This window comes from Cervus canadensis, chromosome 21 (assembly GCF_019320065.1).
Source record: "Cervus canadensis isolate Bull #8, Minnesota chromosome 21, ASM1932006v1, whole genome shotgun sequence".
Classification (NCBI taxonomy): domain Eukaryota; kingdom Metazoa; phylum Chordata; class Mammalia; order Artiodactyla; family Cervidae; genus Cervus; species Cervus canadensis.
Genome location: NC_057406.1, coordinates 20,767,327 through 20,790,784, shown reverse-complemented (window position 1 = coordinate 20,790,784; position 23,458 = coordinate 20,767,327). Strand labels below are relative to the sequence as shown.

The 23,458-nt window shown below is 39.7% G+C and overlaps 1 protein-coding gene across 1 annotated transcript in view; it reads right to left on the bottom strand.

Moving 5' to 3' along the window:
- Window positions 1-8,707: 8,707 nt before the first annotated feature.
- Window positions 8,708-23,458, bottom strand: part of LOC122423980 (proline-rich protein 2-like) — a 55,968-nt gene continuing 41,217 nt past the window's right edge. Inside the window, exons 2-4 of the mRNA XM_043441558.1 lie at window positions 12,894-13,016; window positions 10,279-10,706; window positions 8,708-8,791 (exon numbers count right to left, since the gene is read on the bottom strand). Of these exons, the coding sequence (XP_043297493.1) occupies window positions 10,297-10,706; window positions 12,894-12,957 (474 nt within the window). The 5' untranslated portion in view covers window positions 12,958-13,016 and the 3' untranslated portion in view covers window positions 8,708-8,791; window positions 10,279-10,296. The remainder of the gene's footprint in view (window positions 8,792-10,278; window positions 10,707-12,893; window positions 13,017-23,458) is intronic.

Sequence of the window (23,458 nt, the reverse complement as noted above, 5' to 3'; positions counted from 1 at the left end):
ATGAACTTCCAGATGTTCAAGCTGGATTTAGAAAAGGCAGAGGAACCAGAGATCAAATTGCCAGCATCCGTTGGATCATCAAAAAAGCAAGAAGTTCCAGAAAAATATCTATTTCTGCTTTATTGACTATGCCAAAGCCTTTGACTGTGTGGATCACAATAAACTGTGGAAAATTCTGAAAGAGATGGGGATACCAGGCCACCTGACCTGCCTCTTGAGAAACCTGTATGCAGGCCAGGAAGCAACAGTTAGAACTGGACATGGAACAACAAACTGGTTCCAAATAGAAAAAGGAGTACGTCAAGGCTGTATATTGTCACCCTGCTTATTTAACTTATATGCAGAGTACATCCTGAGAAACGCTGGGCTGGAAGAAGCGCAAGCTGGAACCAAGATTGCTGGGAGAAATATCAATAACCTCAGATATGCAGATGACACCACCCTTATGGCAGAAAGTGAAGAAGAACTAAAGAGCCTTTTGATGAAAGTGAAGCAGGAGAGGGAAAAAGTTGGTTTAAAATCAACGTTCAGAAAACTAAGATCATGGCATCTGGTCCCATCACTTCTTGGCAAATAGATAGGGAAACATTGGAAACTGTTGGTCCTTTATTGGACTGGAACCTGGTGGTCCGGAGTCGACGATGAGAAAGTGAAAGAAGGAAAGAGGCTAATATTTCCTGGGTTACACAACCGGCTTTCACGCTCCAGGGATCAGCCAGAAATATGTATATATATATAGAGAGAGAGAGAGTGAAAGAGAAAAAGAAAGACACGGGGACCCAAGCTCTGATGGAGCAAAGGTGCTTTATTGAATTCTGTAAGAGTATATATACCAGTAATTTCTTTAGATAAAGATCAAGAGACTAGACTTTACAAGTTTGCCAAGGAAGCAAGGAGCAATAGAGGCCATAAGGCCAAGAGGCAATCCATATGAAAAGAGGGTCGTACATAGTTACTTTTCACTGTATGGAAAAGCTAAGGAAGGAAATGCCTGGATTCCTCAGCCCTGGGAAAGGCGTGCCTCTCCTTTTAATTCCTAAATATTCAGGAATTAATAAGGACCAGAGGATTCCTGACAGATCCAAAACAGCACACAGGAAGCCTCCTGTTAAATGCTTCCTGACAGAAACAGTGTCTGATTTCATTTTGGGGAGGTCCAAAATCACTACAGATGGTGATTGCTGGCATGAAATTAAAAGACGCTTACTCCTTGGAAGGAAAGTTATGACCAACTTAGACAGCATATTAAAAAGCAGAGACATTACTTTTTCAACAAAGGACCATCTAGTCAAGCTATGGTTATCCAGTAGTCATGTATGGATGTGAGAGTTGGACTATAAAGAGCTGAGTGCTGAAGAATTGGTGCTTTTGAACTGTGTTGTTAGAGAAGACTCTTGAGTGTCCCTTGGACTGCAAGGAGATCCAACCAGCCCATCCTAAAGGAGATCAGTCCTGGGTGTTCATTGGAAAGACTGATGTTGAAGCTGAAACTCCAATACTTTGGCCACCTGATGTGAAGAGCTGATTCATTGGAAAAGACCCTGATGCTGGGAAAGATTGAGGGCAGGAGGAGAAGGGGACAACAGAGGATCAGATGATTGGATGGCATCACCGACACAATGGACAGGAGTTTCGGTGGACTCTGGGAGTTGGTGATGGACAGGGAGACCTGGTGTGCTGCTGTTCATGGTGTCTCGAAGAGTCGTACACGACTGAGTGACTGAACTGAACTAAAAAATTGACTTCCTCAAAATTGCCAGTTCAGTCAGTTCAGTTCAGGCGCCACAGTCAAAATATGAATAAGAACATAAACTCTATACTGGTTCTGAAATAACTTCCAACTGATCATATTAACTAATCATAATTATATTTAAAAAAAAGAAAAGGAGGAGAAGTTAAGTACTAAATACAATAGAATAACCAGCAACTGAAACGTGGAATGTAGGTAATCAAAAAATATTTGGGGGACTTCTTGGGTGGTCCAGATGCTGAGACTCTGAGTTCACAATGCAGGAAGCCCAGGTTCAATTCCTCAGCAGGGAACTATATCCCATATGCTGCTACTAAGACCTGGTACAGGCAAAGAAATAAATGACAAAAAATAAAGATTATTTTAAAATATTTTGGAAACACAATAGCTTGTGCTGAATTTTTGAAATAAATGTAAAAGAATAGTGAAGAATAGATACTTATTAAGTCATTAAGTAAAATTCTCCCCAAATGCATAGCAAAACAGCTACATATAAAAATGTAATAAACAGGAGAAGAATTGATTTACCAGGAAATAGCAGCAAATATGCTTCAAGCAGAGAATGGGAAGAAATCAGTGTCAGAATATTATAGATAGATTTCCCTGTGTTGAATAACAACCTGAAAAAAATATTTTCTAACATGCAAACTGACAGAAGAACAAAACATCAAGCAAGGAAATGCATTTGAGGTTTTGAAGGGAGTATCATGCTGTTTTGTTGGATGCATAATTGTGGCCACTAAATTATCAGTGGGTGCCAGGGACAGGGGGAGGTTAAAAATATTTCCTAGCAGAAATAAAGCCAAATAGAATCTTCCAGATTTCAAAATAGGGAAAGAGCATGGAAAAAGTCTTAGAGACATAAAATAATATCAACTATCAAAAAAACTGGGCTTCCCTGGAGGCTGAGATAGTAAAGAATCAGCCTGCACTGCAGGAGATCTGGGTTTGACCCCTGGTTTGGGAAGATCCCCTGGAGGAGAGCATGACAACCCACTCCAGTATTCTTGCCTGGAGAATCTCCATTGAAAGAGGAGCCTAGTGGGCTACATACAGTCCATGGGGTTGCAAAGAATCGGACACAACTGAGCCACTCAGCACACACATTCAAATAACTTTGTATTCATCTTGTTCTGTTCTAGTTAGCCTATGGTTGTATTTGTATCTATTTTTATTTTCCTTAATATTATAAATCCCAAGACTATTAATAAGAATAGAAAGTCTTAGGTTATCTTTGTTCAACAATGACAAGCTTCCTTATTAGAAGCAAGGAATCTTAGATGACCTCTGGTGGCCTGAGCTGACGGAGGGTCAACCTCTGCCTTCCATGTGTGCACAAGCATGGGTTTTCCACACACACTTCAAAGATAAACAGAAGTAATCTCTACATCATCAAAATGTTCTGCTATGTATCATATACATAGGTGCCCAAATACCATGAATGATGGGAGTTTGGTCATAATAATGGCCAGAAATGTTGATCAACTTCACATTGGGTTGTAGGATCATTGCCAACACATAAACACACATACACATATAAACACATGAAAAACACACAGGAAAGGCAGAAAAAGTCCCAGGGAACACACAGAACATACAAATATGACAGAATAATTCTAGCATCTGTGCTGGCTGCTTGGACACTTGTCCTTTCAAAACCTTTCACGAGTCACATGCTGAACATTTTCAAAATGAGACGCTAGGCAGAGCCTACCCACCTCATCCTGCTGGGCTAAGTCCCAACTATAACCTATATCTATCTGGTGATGAGGACTGTTCAATATAGAACTCAAAGATTCCATTGTTCTTGTCCCCTTTATAAAGGAGGCTGCCTGGTTTCTCCCAGTACAGATTTGAGGACATTCCAGAGCTTCCTCCAAGAAGCTGCTGGTCTTGCTCTAAGAGGCCTTGCTGGCCCTTAGCTCAGTTCAAGGCCCATTTTCTGGTAAGAATGAAGGGGAATGATGCTGAGACTCTGTTTGGGACTTGGGAGGTCACAATGCAGTGAAGAAGCTGATAAAGAAGGGACATCAGTTCAGTTCAGTTGCTCAGTCATGTCTGAACCTTTGCGACCCCATGGACTGCAGCATGCTAGGCTTCCCAGTCCATCACCAACTCCTGGAGTTTGTGCAAACTCATGTACATCAAGTCGGTGATACCATCCAACTATCTCTTCCTCCATCATCCCCTTCTCCCCCTGCTTTCGTTCTTTCCCAGCATCAGGGTTTTTTTGCAATGAGTCAGTTCTTCACATCAGGTGGCCAAAATATTGGAGTTTCAGCTTCAGCATCAGTCCTTCCAATGAATATTCAGGACTGATTTCCTTTAGGATTGACAGTTTTGATCTCCTAACAGTCCAAGGGACTCTCAAGAGTCTTCTCCAACACCACAGTTCAAAAGCATCAATGCTTTGGTGCTCAGCTTTCAACTTTGGTGCTTTGGTGCTTAGCGTTCAACTCTCACATCCATACATGACTACTGGGAAAACCATAGCTTTGACTACATGGACCTTTGTTGGCAGAGTAATGTCTCTGCTTTTTAATATGCTGTCCAGGTTGATCAAAGCTTTTCTACCAAGGAGCAAGTGTCTTAATTTCATGGCTGCAATCACCATCTGCATTGATTTTCGAGCCCAGGAAAAGAAAATCTGTCCCTTTTCCATTGTTTCCTCATCTGTTTGCATGAAGTGATGGGCCCAGATGCCATTATCTTAATTTTCTGCATGTTGAGTTTTAAGCCAACTTTTTCACTCTCCCCTTTCACTTTCATCAAGAGGTTTTGCAGTTCTTCTTCACTTTCTGCCATAAGGGTGGTGTCATCTGCATATCTGAGGTTACTGATATTTCTCCCAGTAATCTTGATTCAAAATTCTGTTTCACCCAGCCTGGCATTTTGCATGATGTACTCTGCATATAAGTCAAATAAGCAGGGTGATGATATAGAGCCTTGACGTACTCCTTTCCCGATTTGGAACTAGTGTATTGTTCTATGTCCAGTTCTATCTGTTGCTTCTTACCTGCATACTGATTTCTCAGGAGGCAGGTCAGGTGGTCTGGTATTCCCATCTCTTTCAGAATTTTCCACAGTTTGTTGTGATCCACACAGTCAAAGGCTTGGCATAGTTAATGAAGCAGAAGTAGATGTTTTTCTAGAACTCTCTTGCTTTTTCAATGATCCAAAGATGTTGGCAATTTGATCTCTGGTTCCTCTGCCTTTTCTAAATCCCACTTGAATATCTGGAAGTTCATGGTTCACATACTATTGAAGCTTGGCTTGGAGAATTTTGAGCATTACTTTACTAGCGTGTGAAATGAGTTCAATTGTACGGTAGTTTGAACATTCTTTGGCATTGCCTTTCTTTGGGATTGGAATGAAAATGGACCTTTTCCAGTCCTGTGGCCACTGCTGAGTTTCCAAATTTGCTGGCATACATAAATGAGAGGAAAGATGATCTGCAGAGTTCCTAAGACAAGGATAAAGCCCTTAACATTATATTGATACCAAGTCCTCACATTTTATTTAAAGTGTAATTTGAGCCCCATACAGAATCTTAACTAGGTATGACAAAGTAAAATTTGTGTTTTTTAAAAAACCTCTCTGACTGTGACAGAGAAGTTCCCTCATGAAGACTTATGGTAATTAAAGTAGGCAGTGGCCTTCTTAGGGGATACCAATGGCTGAAGGAGGTGATGCCCACTCAGGGCTATTTCAGAGAGAGAGACTACAGTAATAAACCCCTCACTCTCTGCATGGAGATATACAGATTCGGGAGCCCAGTTGTTTCATTTTACTCCCACCCACATTTAATATTTCTACATGCTCTGCCAAATATGGGCAAGGTTGTATCGATGTATTTACTTCTGGTCCCACTAGTCTGAGAAAGTATGTTAATTTAAGTAAAATATTTCATGAAGAAAGAGAGAAGAAGGACACTAAAACATGACCCTGAACTGCCCCAGCACTTAACCATTAGGGTATGAGGGACTCTAGGGAGGACAGGAGGCCCTCTTCTCTTTTGAGTTTGTGGTTGGTTGTCAGCACAGGAGCAACCCTGCCCTCCCTTCAAGTCTTCCTCCCTTGGCAACAGCATCAGAGATGCTGGTTGACAAGTTAACCTTTCCCCCTATTAAGCTTCTTTACATGAACAGCTGTATAGCTACATGTCTATTGATCATGGCTTTTGTGTCCAGCTGAGCCATAAATGCTTCATATATACTAGCTGAAAGTTTTCACAAGATCCCTTTGATTTTTGGCATCATGTTCATGTTTCAGATGAAAGAATAAAGGCATAATCTGATTGAGTGACTTTCCCACACCATGTACTTTGTAAGTATCAAAATTAGTAGGAAATCCAATGGATAGAGAACGAGAGAGAGAACAAACTTACTAACAAGAACAAATCAAAATTTCTAGGATCAAACAACTGGAAATGCAGGTTCTACACTAAACGTGGATAAACATGAACCTCTGGAGAGGGAGACGCAATATTCTGAAAGAGGCAATATCTCGGGGTTTCCGAAGTACTTTGATTTGCAATGTTCTTCTCACTTCCATGTCTGGTTTCATCATCTGCACCTTCACTACCTCTGTTAACTTTCATCAAGTCATTCCAGTTCCAGAATTTGCTCATCTTTCTTGTTTGCTGTCATCTTCTCTCACATTCTTCTTATCCTTGGCCATTAATTACTTTAAAATTTCATTATTATAGTTTTATTTGGGCATTGGTAAAAACATAAATAAATATATGTGTCCAATGTACTACATTTAAACTAAAATCTTAATGATCTTTTTAATGTCCAGTCTGATCCTGTAACTTCCTGGCTTAACATTCTGATAGCATTCCAGTATCCAATATTCCAATATCATTAGGTTAAAAGGACAAATTCCTTGATAGATGAAAAGAACTTGTATAAATCAGCCTTTGCTGCTCTGTTCTTTTTTGTTTGTTTGTCTTTTTGTACTTTTAAGTTATTTTCCTAGACAAAAAACTGTTAGCTATGTTCATAATTTTAGGAGAAGAATCTGCACAGTGCTTTTTTACTGGCTGAATCAAATAAAACATGACTGTGAGTTTATAATCAATTGGGTAATTTTCACAAGATTGATGAGTAAATAACATACTTTTCAAACATAGGAATAATAATTTTAAGTGTATTAGCCCTGTTTTCTGTTTAACAATTAACAAATATAGTTTCCTACAGCAAACTTCCATAGTTTCAAACCTACCACTTAACAGCCCTGAGAACTGCTAAAATGAACCTCTTAACATTATAGGAATTCTATTTGTCTTTTTAGTAAATTAATCTAGATGGAAACTCAAGTTTACGTTAAGGGAAAGAAAAAGTTTGCATTTTTAAAAAAAATTTCACTAAATTTCTTTGTTTTCTAGCTAAACCTAGTCTATACTAACAATATCCTGGCTGTATGAAAAGTGTACATTTTTGTCCAACAATTACTGGTTTATTTAAATGAAGACTTGAACAACGTTTATGTCTTATATTTGGTCAGATTTACATTTTCTGCAAAGCTGATTCTACTTTAAATTTGGGATCCCCTATTTCACAGGCCTCTTTTAATGCCCTGGGAGAAGCCTGGGAATTTTGTATTCATCATTTTGTACTGTTTTCCTGTTTATTGTCCTAGTCATGTATTGATGTGAGAGTTGGACTATAAAGAAGGCTGAGCGTCAGAGAACTGACGCTTCAAATTGTGGTGCTGGAGAAGACTCTTGAGAGTCCCTTGGACAGCAAGGAGATCAACCAGTGGATCCTCAAGGAAATCAACCCTGAATATTCATTGGAAGGACTGATGCTGAAGCTGATGATCCAATACTTTGTCCACCCATTGAGAAGAGCCTATACATTGGTAAAGATCCTGATGCTGGGAAAGACTGAGGGTAAAAGGAGAAGGGGGTAGCAGAAGATGAAATGGTTAGTGTAATTGACTCAACAGACATCAGTTAGAGCAAACTCTGGGAGATAGTGGAGGACAGAGAAGCCTGGTGTGCTACGGTCCATGGGATCTTATACAGTAAGACACAGCTTAGCAACTGTACAACAATTGTTTACCTTACAGAGAGCAATCTAAATGATATAAGCTTTGGCTCCTTAAAATCTGGCTCCTTCCTACGTTCAGTTGTTTCATTTTTATTCTAGAGAAGGACATCTTCTTTTTCCCCGTAACGTTAACTTGTTTATGTAAATAGTTTTTTGTGTATGTTAACTCATTATTTTTCATCCTCCAGGGTAGATATTATTATTATCCTCACTGTATGGATGAGTAAACAAAGGCTCTGAAGCTTGAAGCAGCTTGCTAAGAGTCCAGAGCTAACATAAAGATATAGGATTTAAACTAAAGTCTGAAGAACTCCAAATTCCTTTGGAGCATATCACCTCCTTTATGAAATACACTCCAGTTTTGTTAAAGAAAGGCAGGTAATCTAAGGAGGGAGAAAACTGAGAAATGTTTTAAAAATATATGGAAGTGGGGGTATAGTAGACTCCAGAGAGTAAGGACCTAGAACCACCCTCATTTTCCCAACAATAGCACCAGTTATTTTGGAAATTTTAATAATTTCCATCCTGTGCAACCTCTTACATTTGCAATATTTTCCTTATTTCCCTAACATTACTAGAGTCTTGGTTAAAAGTGTGGAAAAAAAAATATGGCCTTAGTGCTGTAGAAACCATGGAGGGAGAGGAACATAAACCAGGAGAGTACCTGGCTTATGAGTAATGGTTTTAGGGGGAAGGAGGAGGCACAAGCAGGTTGAAGGGAGATACACATTCCTGTCCTCAAGCAAAGAACGAAGGGAATAAATGTTTCCTAGGAAAGTGGCCCCAGAGGACGCCATCAGGACCCATTGATGAGAACGGGTCTTGGATGCTCCTATGCTGGGTTCACAGCCCTCAAGTTTCAGACTCACAAACTCCCAGAATGAGACATGACACTTAGAAATTAGATGCTGATTGTTTTATTGGTAAATGGAAGATAGACTGCCTTCTTCCATGGCTTTCTGAAGGACACGTATCTTCATATTTTCTGAAACAAAAAAAGAGAAGTTCAGAGAGTGTTGGAAACTGAGTTCATAGCCCTGCTGGTAACCGAAAGGAAGTTGATGAGAGCCCAACTTCTCACTTCCTCTTCTTCCTCCATGTCCTGTAATCTTCTAATGTTTTTGTTTATGATTCGTATGCATGTAACAGACAGTGAGTTCTAAATTGTTGCTTGCAAGATGAAGAAAGTTTTTCCTTAGGTTGTTTATCTCTAGGCTGCTATTTATAATGTTCAAACATACACTATATTTACAAAGATGGTTACTGCAGTATATCCTATAATAGCAAAAAAACCGAGGCCAGCCTAAATGTCCATTGATAGAGCTTTAGTTAAAGAAATCATGGCACAGTCAGACAAAGGAATAGAATACAATTAAAATGAAAATAAAACCAGAAGCAAACAGATCCATATAGCTCTAGAAAATGATATGGAATTTTTCTAAGAAATAAGTTATTTGACAAATGCTTACTAGACTTCTGGTACTGATCAATTTATAATGTATATAAATGTCGAATCACTAAGTAGTACATCTGAAACTAGTATAATATTGTACATCAACTGTATTTCAATAAAAATAAATAATAGATCCCCCAAAATATGTTATTTGAAATAAGAACTTATAGATATGTAAATAAAATAGTATATCGTTTGCAAATAAAAAGATAACATATGTTTTTGTGTGTGTGTATGTGTTAGTCACTCATTTGTGTCCGACTCTTTGCAACCCCATGGACTGTAGCCCACTTGGCTCCGCTGTCCATGGAATTCTCCAGCCAAGAATACTGGAGTGGGTTGCTATGCCCTTCTCCAGGGGATCTTCCTGATTCAGGGATGGAACCCAGGCCTCCCACATTGCAGGCAGATTCTTTACCATTTGAGCTACCCGGGAAGTCTAAATATTCCCAAGGGGATGTTCGAAGGAGCTAATTGTGGTGGCCTTTGGGGAAGGAAGTGGGAAGGTAGGATGTAATATGCCCTTAAGAATTAGTGTCATACTTTTCTCTTGTTTTCTTTTTTCTTACTTTGGGCATATATTAAATCAAAAGTCAATATTTTAAAAACTGGATAACAATAGAGGCATAAAAATTAAAGTATCATTTATCAGGCACATGGAACCTTAGAGACCTGGCAGGTGGAAACTTGAGAAGGGAAGTCATTGAGCCTGAGGAGGTAGAGAGGAGAGGACAAGGGAGAACACAGCTCTACTTTCTCATCACCAACCCACTTTACGACAGGTAGTCATCAGGGAAAAGGCAATCTATGGTCCATCTTTCTTAAAATCAGAATCACCTTGGCTAGCATGTAATAAATATAAGGTCTTGCTACTTTATTCCAGAATATCTGAACAGAAATATTTAGACTGGAGTACCAGAATAGGCAATTTCCACATATTTTCAGTTGATTCAATGACATAATAAAGTGTGAGACTTATAGGTGTTAGGACCTTTATGGAAAGTGAGCTTGAGTCATACCTGTCATTGAATTCCAGATTACTGGGTTGGTGGGCCTTGGGGAGGTCTTTGTGGTCCACGTCTTGGGGGTGGTGGTCTGTGATGTCTCTCAGGAAAAGGTGGAGGAGGATAGTGATAACAGTGTTGCTTTGGTGGGGGCAGTCTCTGCGGAGGTTCACTGTCTCGTGGAGGTGGTCTTTGCTGAGGTCCATCACCTTGTGGACGTGGTCCCTGCTGAGGTTCATCACCTTGTGGACGTGGTCCCTGCTGAGGTCCATCACCTTGTGGACGTGGTCCCTGCTGAGGTTCACCATCCTGTGGGAGTGGATCTAGCTGAGATTCACCTTCTAGGTTTTCACCATTAGGAGGGGCTCCAGGTGGTGGCGTTTCAGGTCCCTCAGGAGGTCTCTGAAAGTGCTCAAGGGAGCCCTGGTCTGGGTTCTCTGCATCTGTAGGATACAGCACAGGAATAGAAGAACTTGGTGATGGAAGGCACCCCTCTTATTTTTATCTCTGGTCACCTTATCAGACAGTCCCTTTCTCCTAGGACCTGCTTGTCAACTACCAATTTTCCTCTTACCCTCAGCTTCATTTTACAGGGTTCCTATTCATCCACATACTAGTGATATTGAATAGTAATTCTGTGTTCTTGAGACAAACAGGTGTCCTCAATTTGGCAAAAATGAAGTTATTGAATATCTTAGAATTCTCAGGGGATGCTTCTAAAGACAAAAGAAAGCAAGTGGATTATCGATGTCAGTTATGGTGTCAGTTATATTTGGGGTCAGTGATGTAACCTAACATCTGTGACTTCAAGTCTGGACAGTTGAATGCGTATGTGGAATTCACCTCTTCTAAGACCTGACAAGCAATAATAGAGATAGAGAGAAACACAAATAATGGTTTGCCTAAGAGTGACTAAATAACAGTGAGCAAAATTAATTACAGGGACAAAGGGACCCAGACTTCATTTCTTTACATTTCTTCTTAAACCATGTATTTAGAGAGAGGAATATTAGGGAAGAAGGAACAAGTTGAGTGGTTGGTTCTCAACAGTCATTTCTGGTCTGAAGGTATGTAGGAAGAATTCTCCTGTGCCATCCAAGCTAATTGCTGTTGTTGTTTAATTGTATCTGACTCTTTTGCGTCCCCATGGACTGTAGGCTGCTAGGTTCCTCTGTTCATGGGATTTCCTAGGCAAGAACAATGGAGTGGGTTACCAGTTCTTTCTCCAAGGAATCTTCCTAACCAAGGGATTGAACCCTCGTCTCCTGTGTTGCAGCTAGATTCTTGACCTCTGAGCCTCCTGGGAAGGGTTTCTAGCATTAATCAGTTCTTGACAAGACAAAGATGATAGCAAAATGAAAAATGAAAAGTGGCTAATGGAAAAAAACAGTTGAATGAGAATTAATTAAGTCTTGCCATATATGGGGTAGGGAAGTCTTCACTGATGCCTTCTAGGGAAAGGAGCAGAAGATGAAGTGTAAATTAAGTTCAGGGCTCACAGCTGCTCTACAGGGAATGGGACTCTTCAACTACATCACTATATCCCCAAAGTTAACTTGTCAGTCACTGTCTGTGATGCTATTGCAAAGGGAGGGAGACAGGAAGCGATGGCAGGGATGCTCCTGTTCTAAGGATCAACCACAAACTCAAAGAGAAAAAGGCAGTTTTGTCCTCCCTCTGTGTGTGTAGCTTAGTTGCTCTGTCCTGTCTGACTCTTGCAACCCTATAGACTATAGCCTGTCAGGCTCCTCTGTCCTTGGGATTCTCCAGGAAGGAATACTGGAGTGGGTTGCCATTTCCTTCTCCAGGGGAATCTTCCTGAGCCAGGAACTGAACCTGGGTCTCCTGCCTTGCAGGCAGACTCTTTGCTGACTGAGCTATAAGGGAAGCGTAGGATCCCTCAAACCGTAATGCTAATTTACGTGAAGTGCTGGGCTATTTCAGTGTCATATTTTGGTGGACTTCTGCCCTCTCAATTCATGAAATCCTTTACTTATATTTACTTATATCCTATGAGAATTCTAAGATATCCATTCATGAAATCCTTTACTTATATTTCTCAAGGTGGAGCAAGCTGCAGTAACCAAGTGGATACAAGCTTGCCCAATATTTGGCACAATACACTGAAATATTAAATGTGGATGGGAGTAAAATGAGACCACTGGTTCCTGGAATCTCTGTATTTACATGTAGAGAGAGAGATAGATATTATCTTAGCCTCTGTCTCTGAAATAGCTCTGAATGGACTTCACCTCCTCCATCCATCTGGCACCTCCTAGCAAGGTCACCCTCATCTACAGCCTACTTTGATTACCATAACATCTTCACGAAGAAACATCTCTGTTCCAGTCTTTCCTTTTTTGCAATGTATCCTTCATAATACATAGAGAGACCGTTGTTAAAAAACTTACCTTGTCATTCCTCTGGTTAAAATTCTGGATTGGGTTGGAAACGCACTTTAAATAAAGTATGAGGCCTTGGTGTCAATGAGGGTGTGAAGGGCCTTGTCCTTGTCTTAAGGACTCTGTACCTCATCTTTCATTTTTGTCTCTCTTAGCAGCTTGCTCACTGCAGTGTCATCCCTCAAGCCAGAAGCAGAGTCTCAGCACTCTCCCCTTTCTTTCTCTTACCATCAAGCAGGCTTTGAGCTGAGCTCAGGGCCAGCAAGGTCACTGAGAGCAGGATCAGCAGCATCTTGGAGGAAGCTCTGGAATGTTCTCAGCTTCTGGGCTAGGAGAAACCAGGCAGCTTCCCTTATAAAGGGGACCAGAACAATGTTATCTTTTGAGTTTCACACTGGGCAGAACTTGTCACTGTATAGACATGGTTAGAGTTGGGACTTAGCCCAACAGGATTCAGAGGTTAGGTGTTATCAGTGTGTCATTTCATAAAGGTACAGGATGTGACTTGGGCAGATTTTGAAGGAAGGATATTCAAGCAATCAGAGCAGATATTAGAATTGTTCTATCATCATGTGATTTTCAGTCTGTTTAATGGTCTGTTTCTCTGTCCTTCCAATGTGTTTTTCATATGTATGGGGTATATTCAGTTCAGTTCAGTCCAGTCACTCAGTCGTGTCTGACTCTTTGAGATGCCATGAACTGCAGCAGGCCAGGCCTCCCTGTCATTCACCAACTCCAAGAGTTTACCCAAACTCATGTCCATTGAGTCACTGATGCCATCCAATCATCTCATCATCTGTCATCCCCGTCTCCTCCTGTCCTCAATCTTTCCCAGCATCAGGGTCTTTTCAAATGAGTCAGCTCTTTGCAACAGGTGGCCAAAGTATTGGAGTTTCAGCTTCAACATCAGTCCTTCCAATGAACACCCAGGACTGATCTCCTTTAGGATGGACTGGTTGGATCTCCTTGCAGTCCAAGGGACTCTCAAGAGTCTTCTCCAACACCACAGTTCAAAAGCATCAATTCTTCGGCACTCAGCTTTCTTTATAGTTCAACTCTCACATCCATGCATGACCACTGGAAAAACCATAGCCTTGACTAGACGGACCTCTGTTGACAAAGTAATGTCTCTACTTTTTAATATGCTGTCTAGATTGGTCATAACTTTCCTTCCAAGGAGTAAGCGTCTTTTAATTTCATGGCTGCAATCACCATCTGTAGTGATTTTGGAGCCCCCTAAAATAAAGTGAGCCACTGTTTCCACTGTTTCCCCATCTATTTGCCATGAAGTGATGGGACTGGAGGCCATGATCTTAGTTTTCTGAATATTGAGCTTTAAGCCAGCTGTTTCACTCTCCTCTTTCACTTTCATCAAGAGGCTCTTTAGTTCTTCTCTTTCTGCCATAAGGGTGGCGTCATCTGTGTATCTGAGGTTATTGATATTTCTCCCGGCAATCTTGATTCCAGCTTGTGCTTCTTCCAGTCCAGTGTTTCTCATGAATGGGGTATATATGTATGTGTATTTGTGTGTGTGTTGGCAATGATCCTATTGCCCATAGTGAAACTGATCAATATTTCTGACTATTTTCATGGCCGAAATGCCATCATTCATTTGTGTATGCCCATCTCTTATGTCTCTTACATTGGCAAGTAGGTTCTGTACCACTAGCGCCACCTGATAAGTAGCAAAACATGCTTATGATAGAGATCATATCGGTTTAACTTTGATAAGTACGTGGAAAACTCATAGGTGGGCTCACATGCATGGCAGAAGGGTGGCCCTCAACCTACTCAAGCCCCCAACCATCATTCAAGATTCCCTGGCTCTAATTGGGAAATCTTTATGTTGTAGAAAAAAAAAAAAGTAACTTAAGGCTTTCTATTCTTATTAAAATTCTTGAAAGTTATATTTACTAAATGCAAATATAGATAGGAAATCCACCACAGGGTTTTTAGGACAGAGTCTAAGAGTGAAAGTCATTCAGTCATGTTCGACTCTTTGTGACCCCATGGATTATACAGTCCATGGAATTCTCCAGTCTAGAATACTAGAGTGGGTTGCCTTTCCCTTCTCCAGGGAATCTACCCAACCCAGGAATTGAACCCAGGTCTCCTGCATTGCAGATGGATTCTTTACCAGCTGAGCCACAGGGAAGCCCAATAATACTGGAGTGGGTAGTCTATCCCTTCTCCAGTGGATTTTCCTGACCCAGGAATTGAACCAGAGTCTCCTGCAGAAGAAATGAATAAACATATAGCTACTAGAATGGGTCATGGATCATGTCATTTTATATCTCTAAGAGTTCTTCCAAGCCACTTCCCTTTTCTAGGATCTTTTGTAAGATTCTGGTTAAGTTTTGTTTTTTCTAGAAAGTATTTTTAACCCTCTACCCCCTGATAATTTAGTGGTTGCAATTGTGTACTCCAGCAAGATAGTCTGATACCCCCTTTAAAGCCTCCGTTGCATGTCATGAATCTTCTATTTTGCAATTAGTTTCTAAAGTCTATTTTCTTATTTTGTTCTCCAACAAAGTATTTTTTCTGTGCAGTATTTCTTGCACACATATCTCCCCATTCTCTATCTGAATCTTATTTGTTGATATTTTATCTGTAATAAATTCTCCTTGGGTTTTTTTCCCTCTTAATGTCTAGCCTTTTTGCCTATGCATTTTGGAGGAATTCCTTTATTTGATCATCTAAATCAGGCCTTTCTCCTCTTCACTATCTTGTTGCTTGTATTTCAGAAGTACTGTGTTTCGAAATTTTAAAAAATTATCTGCATTCTTCTTTTCAGTTGAATATTCTATTATGTTGAATAGTTATATGCTTGTCCTTTTATTTTAGAATGAGATTCATCAATATCATCAGCTGCCACTTATTTTTGTGTAGCATTTATATAATTGTTCAATTTTTGTGTGAGTGCTCATTCACTTCAGTTGTGTCTGACTCTTTGCCACCCTATGGACTATAACCCACCAAGCTGCTCTGTCCATGGGATTCTCCAGGCAAGACTACTGGAGTGGGTTGTCATACCCTCCTCCAGGGGATCTTCCTCACCCAGGGATTGAACCTGCCTCTCTTATATCCTGAACTGGAAGAAACAGGTTCATTTAACGCTATCACCACCTAGTGAAATTTTATGATGGTGTGCTTGGGGTATCTGAGGGAAAGCCATATATACATTGAGTTGGAAATGCCAAAGAACAGGTCCCTTGACCAGTGTGGATGAGTAGGGCCCTTGCTATGCATATAAGTCTGGGACTTTCTGATGGGTTGCCGATAACATTACAAGAAGACTTGCTAATAATTAGAGTTTTCTACAGATAACTGTGCCCTTGCAGGGTGACTGGGCAGATTGGTTTCTTTTCCTGGCATAATAAGGGATTTATTTCAGAATGGGGACTGTATCCACATTTGGCAATGTGGGAAAGTTATTTAGCTAGTTGATGAGGCACATGGTTAGCTTTATGCCAGCAGTGAGAACAATGTAAGCTTTTCTAGTCAGAGCCTGGTAGAATGGGGTCGCTATGAGTCGGACACGACTGAGCGACTTCACTTTAACTTTTCACTTTCATGCATTGGAGGAGGAAATGGCAACCCATTCCAGTGTTCTTGCCTGGAGAATCCCAGGGATGGGGGAGCCTGGTGGGCTGCCATCTATGGGGTCGCACAGAGTCAGACACGACTGAAGCGACTTAGCAGCAGCAGCAGCAGAACAAATACAATTTCCAAAAGTTCTTATTAAGACTTGCTAAAATTAAATGAAGTACATGTCTGTTTTGAGAAGAACTAGAATATATATTTACTAATATGAGGACATCAAGCTGAGGGTTCTGTTATATTTGGTAGATACTGAAATCAAGTTTGGGAATACTCCCAGTTCAAAGATACAATCAACTATGTATGAAGTTCTGTATTAAATTTAAAAGTGAATTACTCAAGTAGCAGTTTATACAAAATCTAGTGTCATATAGTATAGGTAAGAAAATAAAATCATACTTAGCATTCATTAACAGAAGTATGGTGAGTAGAGTTGGAGTTAGCACAAATCTGGCTCTGAAGGAATGTTCCTCAGATTTTCTTTTCTCCATCCAAGAGGTTTGTCAGTCTTTTTCAGATAAGTTCATGAATGGGCTTGGTGACATTGTAGAGATATACCAGGATAGATTCTCATCATTGTACGTGATTTCAAGACAGATGGAAATGCTCAATGAAATCCAAATGTTTACTTTCTACTTGATGTCAACAACCCCAATGTCAGGTTTCCTTTTAAATACTGGTTTTGCTATGCCCATTGTAAAAATGTCCTTCAACTCAGTAACTTTCCCCAACTTTGTAAGAAATGAGAGTAAATAGAAGTTATCAATGTACCACAACAGAATAAATATCAGAAACTGTATCCCTAGATGAAACAAAACAAAAAAACACACCAGAAGAGGAGGTATGTAAACCTTCCACCAAGGATGAAGTTTAAGGTTGAAGGAAAGTAGAAAACAATTGCTTGGAGAAGCATAAGCTCTTTAATCTTTGTTGAGACTTCCAAACAATCCTTCAAGTTTTATTCTAATTATAAGTGACAACCTGGCTTTTTTTGATTTTATATTTTCTTCATTAGAAATGTGTTGACTAATATCCTTTATCATGAGCAACCCTTCCCTACTTGATTTTAAGGGAATTCTGTTAGGAATAAGTCTAGAATTTTAAGCTAAAACTTACATGTTAAAAATTCAAGCAACATTTTATTTGTAAAAATTCATGGAATTCAATACTTTTACTACTAAACAAGATATTAGCAAAGTAAGTGAAATAAATATTAAATTCAAGAAAACAAAAAAAGGGAACAGAAAGACATAAACCCAATAGAAGAGACAAAAATATAAAGCTAAAATCAGAATGAAAACAGTATTTTATATGAATCCAAGACTGTTATTTGCAGTAAGTAAATAAAACAGTAAGCTAACTCAATTATGAAAGAACCCATGAGAGATTAAATGAAATCAGTTTAAAAATTTATGGCACAACTCTATGCCAACTGATTTTAAATTCTGAATAAAAGAGACTATCAATAAAATATAAATGAATACAATTAAGTCAGGGTTATATGAATAGACCAATATCAATGGATGAGATTGAGAAACTTATTAAAAAGTTGTGTGCTGTGCTATACTTAGTCATGTCCTACTCTTTGTGACCCTATGGACTGTAGCCTGCCAGGCTCCTCTGTCCATGAGGATTCTCCAGGCAAGAATGCTGGAGTGTGGGTTGCATGCCCTCCTTAAGGGGATCCTCCCAACCCAGGGATTGAACCCAGGTCTCCCGCATTGCAGGCAGATTCTTTACCATCTGAAACACCAGCAAAGCTCCCAAAGTATTAAAAAGTCACCCCTGTTAAAAAAGGACATTTCAGGAACTTCGCTGGTGGTCTGGTGGTTAAGAACCCACCATGCAATGCAGAGGATGTGGGTTTGATCTCTGGTTGGGAAACTAAGATAGCACATACTGCAGGGCAACTGAGCTCACACCTCGAACTACTGAGCCTGGACACAGTTAGAGAGACCATTCACCACAACATAGATCCTGCATGATGCAACAAAGATGCCATGTGCCACAACTAAGCACTGACACAGCTAAATAAACAAATAAAGTAGATATTTTTTAAATTGGCTAATTATTATTAGCCAATTAATTAATTAACTAAAAAATGACAGTTCAATATCATTTTAAATGTTAGTTCTTTTAAACCTACAGGAATAGACAACTGTGCTATTTAAACTACTCTACAACATAGAGAAAAAGGAAAATTCCATACTTATTTTCATAAAGCTATCACTATTTTGACAATAAAATATTCTGTATAAGCAGAAATTTCTAAGTAACAGTTACATAACAAAAAATGAACAAATATATATGCTTATAAATTGCTTTAAGTTTTTTTAAGTAATAAAAACATGGAGAACAATCTTGCTGCTGTTCAATCATTTAATGTAACCATGAAAATCATTGTCATGAGGAAAGCCCCCAAAGGTCCAATGGTTGGGGGTGGGAGGGGCTACCCAGGTGGCCCTAGAAGTAAAGAGCCCATGTGCTAATGCAGGAGGTGCAAGAGACTCGGGTTCAGTCCCTGGGTGGGGAAGATCTCCTGGAGAAGGAAATGGCAACCCACTCCAGTGTTCTTGCCTGGAGAATCCCATGGACAGAGGAGCCTGGCAGGCTACAGTCTATAGGGTTGCAAAGAGTAGGACATGATTGAGCGACTGAGCACACACACACACACACACACACACACACACAGCAGTGGTTAGGGCTCAGCGGGGGGGGGGGGGGGGGGCGGGTTCTATCCCTAGTCAGGGAACTAAGATTCCACAAGCCAAGTGGTATGGCTATATATATATGTATATATACACATATATATATATATACATATGTATATATATATATATATACACACATATATATACAAAAGCATTCTTGCCTAGAGAATCCTGTGGACAGAGGAGCCTGGTGGGCTGCTGTCTATGGGGTCACACAGAGTTGGACACAATTGAAGCGACTTAGCATGCATGCATGCATTGGAGAAGGAAATGGCAACCCACTCCAGTATTCTTGCCTGGAGAATCCCAGGGACAGAGGAGCCTGGTGGGCTGCCGTCTATGGGGTCACACAGAGTCGGACATGACTGAAGCGACTTAGTAGCATATATATATATAAATATATATATATATATATACACACACTTAGTCACTCAGTCTTGTTCCACTCTTTGCAACCCCATGGACTGTAGCCCGCCAGGCTCCTCTGTGGGATTCTCCAGGCAAGAATACTGGAGTGGGTTGCCATGCTTCCTCCAGGGGATCATCGCAACCCAGGGATTGAACCCAGTTCTCCTGCATTGCAGGCAGATTCTTTACCATCTGAGCCACTAAGGAAGCCCAAGAACACTTGGAGTGGGCAGCTGATTCCTTCTCCAGGGGAACCTCCCAACCTAGGAGTTGAACCGGGTCTACTGCATTGCAAGCGGATTCTTTACCAGCTGAGCTACCAGGGAAGCCCATATAAACATATACATATATTTTTTGTCATGAGATTTGATCAAGAAAATGAAATAGAACACATATATTTACATTTCCGTTTGACCCAAATTCTATGAAATGATAGAAAGTACTTAAAAAAAAAGATTTTGTAACATTTCTGAAAATTAACAGCATTAACTGAAAATATTAACAGACATCATTAGCTGAGACTATTAACTGAGAATTAGAAATTTATAAAGACTTCCTGAAGGTAGCATAAGCTGTAGATTAATGGAGAAAAGTGGAAGGAAACCCTCAGAGTTAAAAGCACATGCAAGAGGAGACAGTTTAGGAGGTGAGAATGGCTCAGTATTGACGTCAAGTGGATATCAGGAGTAGGAGGTGGCCTTCAAGGAAATGTTAATTGAGATAACCTGCATCTTCAACACTCTGCCTCTCCTAACAATACTAAAGAGAGAACTCTAGTGCACTCACCTCTTGGTTAAAACACTGAATGTGTTTTCTGTTCTAACATCTAACAGGCAGCAAAGTGTCTAGACATCTAAGATTACAGGTCTAGAGAAAATTGCAGCTGTTTGCAGACAATGATCATAAGTTTTGGGGAAAATGGTTTGAAACAAGCACATAATAGACGTACAGAAATGAGTGTGAAAAAGCAAAAGTTGTTCTTCCTTTAGTGATAATCAGCGGATGGTACAAGACAACCTGAAAGGACTCTTAACCAAATTTTTTTTTAGTAATCCTGAGAAGATAGTGAGTGTTGTCAGAAGATTTGGGAAGGGAACTGAAGCCTTGACAGAGTTTACTAAAGAGAATCATTTCCTAGTAATTTATAGGAAAGAATCAATAAAGAGAAGAGTATGGACAATAATTTTTAAAGACTCGTATTTCAGATTTTGGGGCTTCCCTAGGGCTCAGTGGTAAAGGATTTGCCTACCAATTCAGAGATGAGAGTTCAATCCCTGGGTCAGGATGATCCCCTGGGGAAGAAATGGTAATTCACTCCAGTACTCTTGCCTGAGAAGTCCCATAGACGGAGGAGCCTGGCAGCCTACAGTCCATGGGGTCAAAAAAGAGTCAAGCACAACTTAGCAACTGAACAACAGCAGCGACATCTCAGAGTTTAAATTTCCTGAATGATGGAACCTCTTACATGAAATGGCCAATCTTGCTATTGAATCGAGAACAGAAGCAGTGGTTGTTTCTCAAGCCTGGACATGCCTGCTTAGATATTGCAGCAGATCAGGGGAAAGTCATTCTGCCAACGATGGTCACAGTCAGCCATGAGAAACAAGAGTGTTCCAAAGCATGACCTTTTCTTGTTGGGGAAAGATGGCATTACACCTTGGAAGACTGCAGATTATCAAATAGCCAAGGCCAAGAGAAATGAATGTCTGATGCCATGCCTTAAGTGTCCTAGATACTGAGATTGTTAATGGCCTCAAATTAAATCATATGACAAATGTGATGTCTTTAGAGCCTATTAATAAAAAAAAACAGATTGCAAAGACTGTTCTTTTAAAATAAGCAATGAGGTGGACATTTCAGTCATTCTGACTCTTCTGTCATTGCTCTGTTCTCTACTTAAAGAAATATACAACATTAGATGTTACCATATGAATTGCACCTTGCAAGGAAGTCTTTTAAAAATAAAATAATGTCTGAGAATATATGAATTCTTGACTTACTAAAAAAGTTAGGGAAACCGTGGATAATTGAATATTGTCACATTAGATAAGCAGCCTCAGAATGACAATATTAATACTACCACCAGCTGCATGATTTTTGACAACATTAAATTTTATTTATTTACTTTGCATATGATCTCTCCATTTCCCTATCCTATTTTTAATTGGGTTTCCCATTTAACTGGATTGTCGGATCATATAGCCATTATTTTCTCTCTTTTAACTTTCATTTGTTTTAGTTCTACAAGTAACTGTATATTTTATGCTCTACCAATATTTATATTGATTTTCCCTAGGCATTTTGTTTGTCTGAGACTCATTCTCCAGTAAATTCATAAAGAAGGACTTGTGAGAACAGTCCCCTAGTTAACAACTGTTTGTATGCTTTTACTGGAGTGTTATTTTTGCATATAGAAACATCACACTTACTTTCTCTCCACATCTTTAATAGGTTACTCCACTTTCTTTTATCAAAGAGTGTTACGGTGGAGAACTCTTAGAATAATCTATTTTTATTCCTGTTGTAAGTCATTAGCAGTTTTTTATAGATGTCCAAGTAATTTTCTCTTTTTCTTTAAAGTCCAATTATCATTTTAAGACAGTTAGTTGTTCTGGGTCAGTATTCTCAGTTGGTGAATTTGTTCTTTCAATTTCTGGTTTCAAAACTTTTAAAAAGAAATTTCAGGAACATTTCTTGAGTTGGTGTTTTTAGAATTTATTCTATTACCTTGCTGTGTTTTCCTTCTTTAAGGCCTCCTAGTAACTGTGGGTTGGCTCTTCTTTGGCTGGTTTCAATAATTTTTACTTTCTCTAAAATCCTTTTTTTAATTAATTAATCTCTTCATTCCTTTTGATTTTAAGATTTTTTTTTCTTTTCACCTCTAATTTCTTTTAGGTGCTTTTGTCGTATGTATTATTTTCATTTTCTTTCTAGTCCAGACTTTGCTTAGGAAATGTTTGATTTTTTTTTTCCTTTTATTTCTAATTCATCCCTGAGTCCTGTTATCTCATTTCTATTAGAAAGTTCTGGAGTTTTTGTTTTTTATTGTATCTTTTCTGTGTTCATCTTTTTGAAGTATTGTCATTATCCCTAGGGATGTTATTCTTTTTATTATTCTCATTTTTCCTCATTAAAATTTTGTAGGAGATTTGACTTACATTCTTTAGCATTAAAAATTGGTACATGAAATCACTTTTACATACACCTAAACTCTAATAGGGAAGCATGGATCAGACAGACAACTTTCCTAACTTCACAAAGCTTAACTCTTCTCATTTTATTAAAAATTGTAGAGGCTTCCCTGGTGGCTCAGTGGTAAAGAACCTGCCTGCCAATGCAGGAGACACGGGTTCCATCCCTGGTCCAGGAAAATCCCACATGTCACGGAGCAACTAGCTCGTGTACAACTACTGAGCCTGTGCTCTAGAGCCTGGGAACCGCAAATCTTGAGCCCACAAACCACACCTACTGAAGCCCAGGAGCCTAGAGCCCGTGCTCTGCAACAAAAGCAACTAGAGAGACGAAGACCCAGCACAACCAAAATCAATCAATCAATAATATTAATAACTGTGTGCTGAAATCTAACACAGAAATCATTTTAAAAATTGTAATGGTTTGTTTTGTGACATTTCCTGGCCATGTTCTTATCCTACATTTTTGTCTGGGTTGTCTCTTTCTTTGTCTGTTTCATCTCTATTCTGCTCAATTTTGATTACTTTGGCAGTTTCTGCTCACTGCAGGGCTCTGTTTGTAAGGGAGCTGTAGGGGTGTTTGTGACGCAGACAGCTCCCACCCCTTCAGACCTCATTTAGGACCCTCACACTCAGCTGTACCTGAAGTGGGCAAAATCCCTGTTTCAGCTGCTTTTCTTATATTGGTGCTCTACTCATTTTGGTGGTTACTGGCTGGCTGTTTTGGACATCTTAGTCTGATCAGAAGTAGCTTTTAGGGACTTCTCTGGTGGCCGAGGGGCTATGACTCTGAGCTCCCAGTGCAGGGGCCGGGGTTTGATCACTGGTCAGAGAACTGATCTTGCTCACATGCCACAGCTCAAGATCCTGCATGCTGCAACTA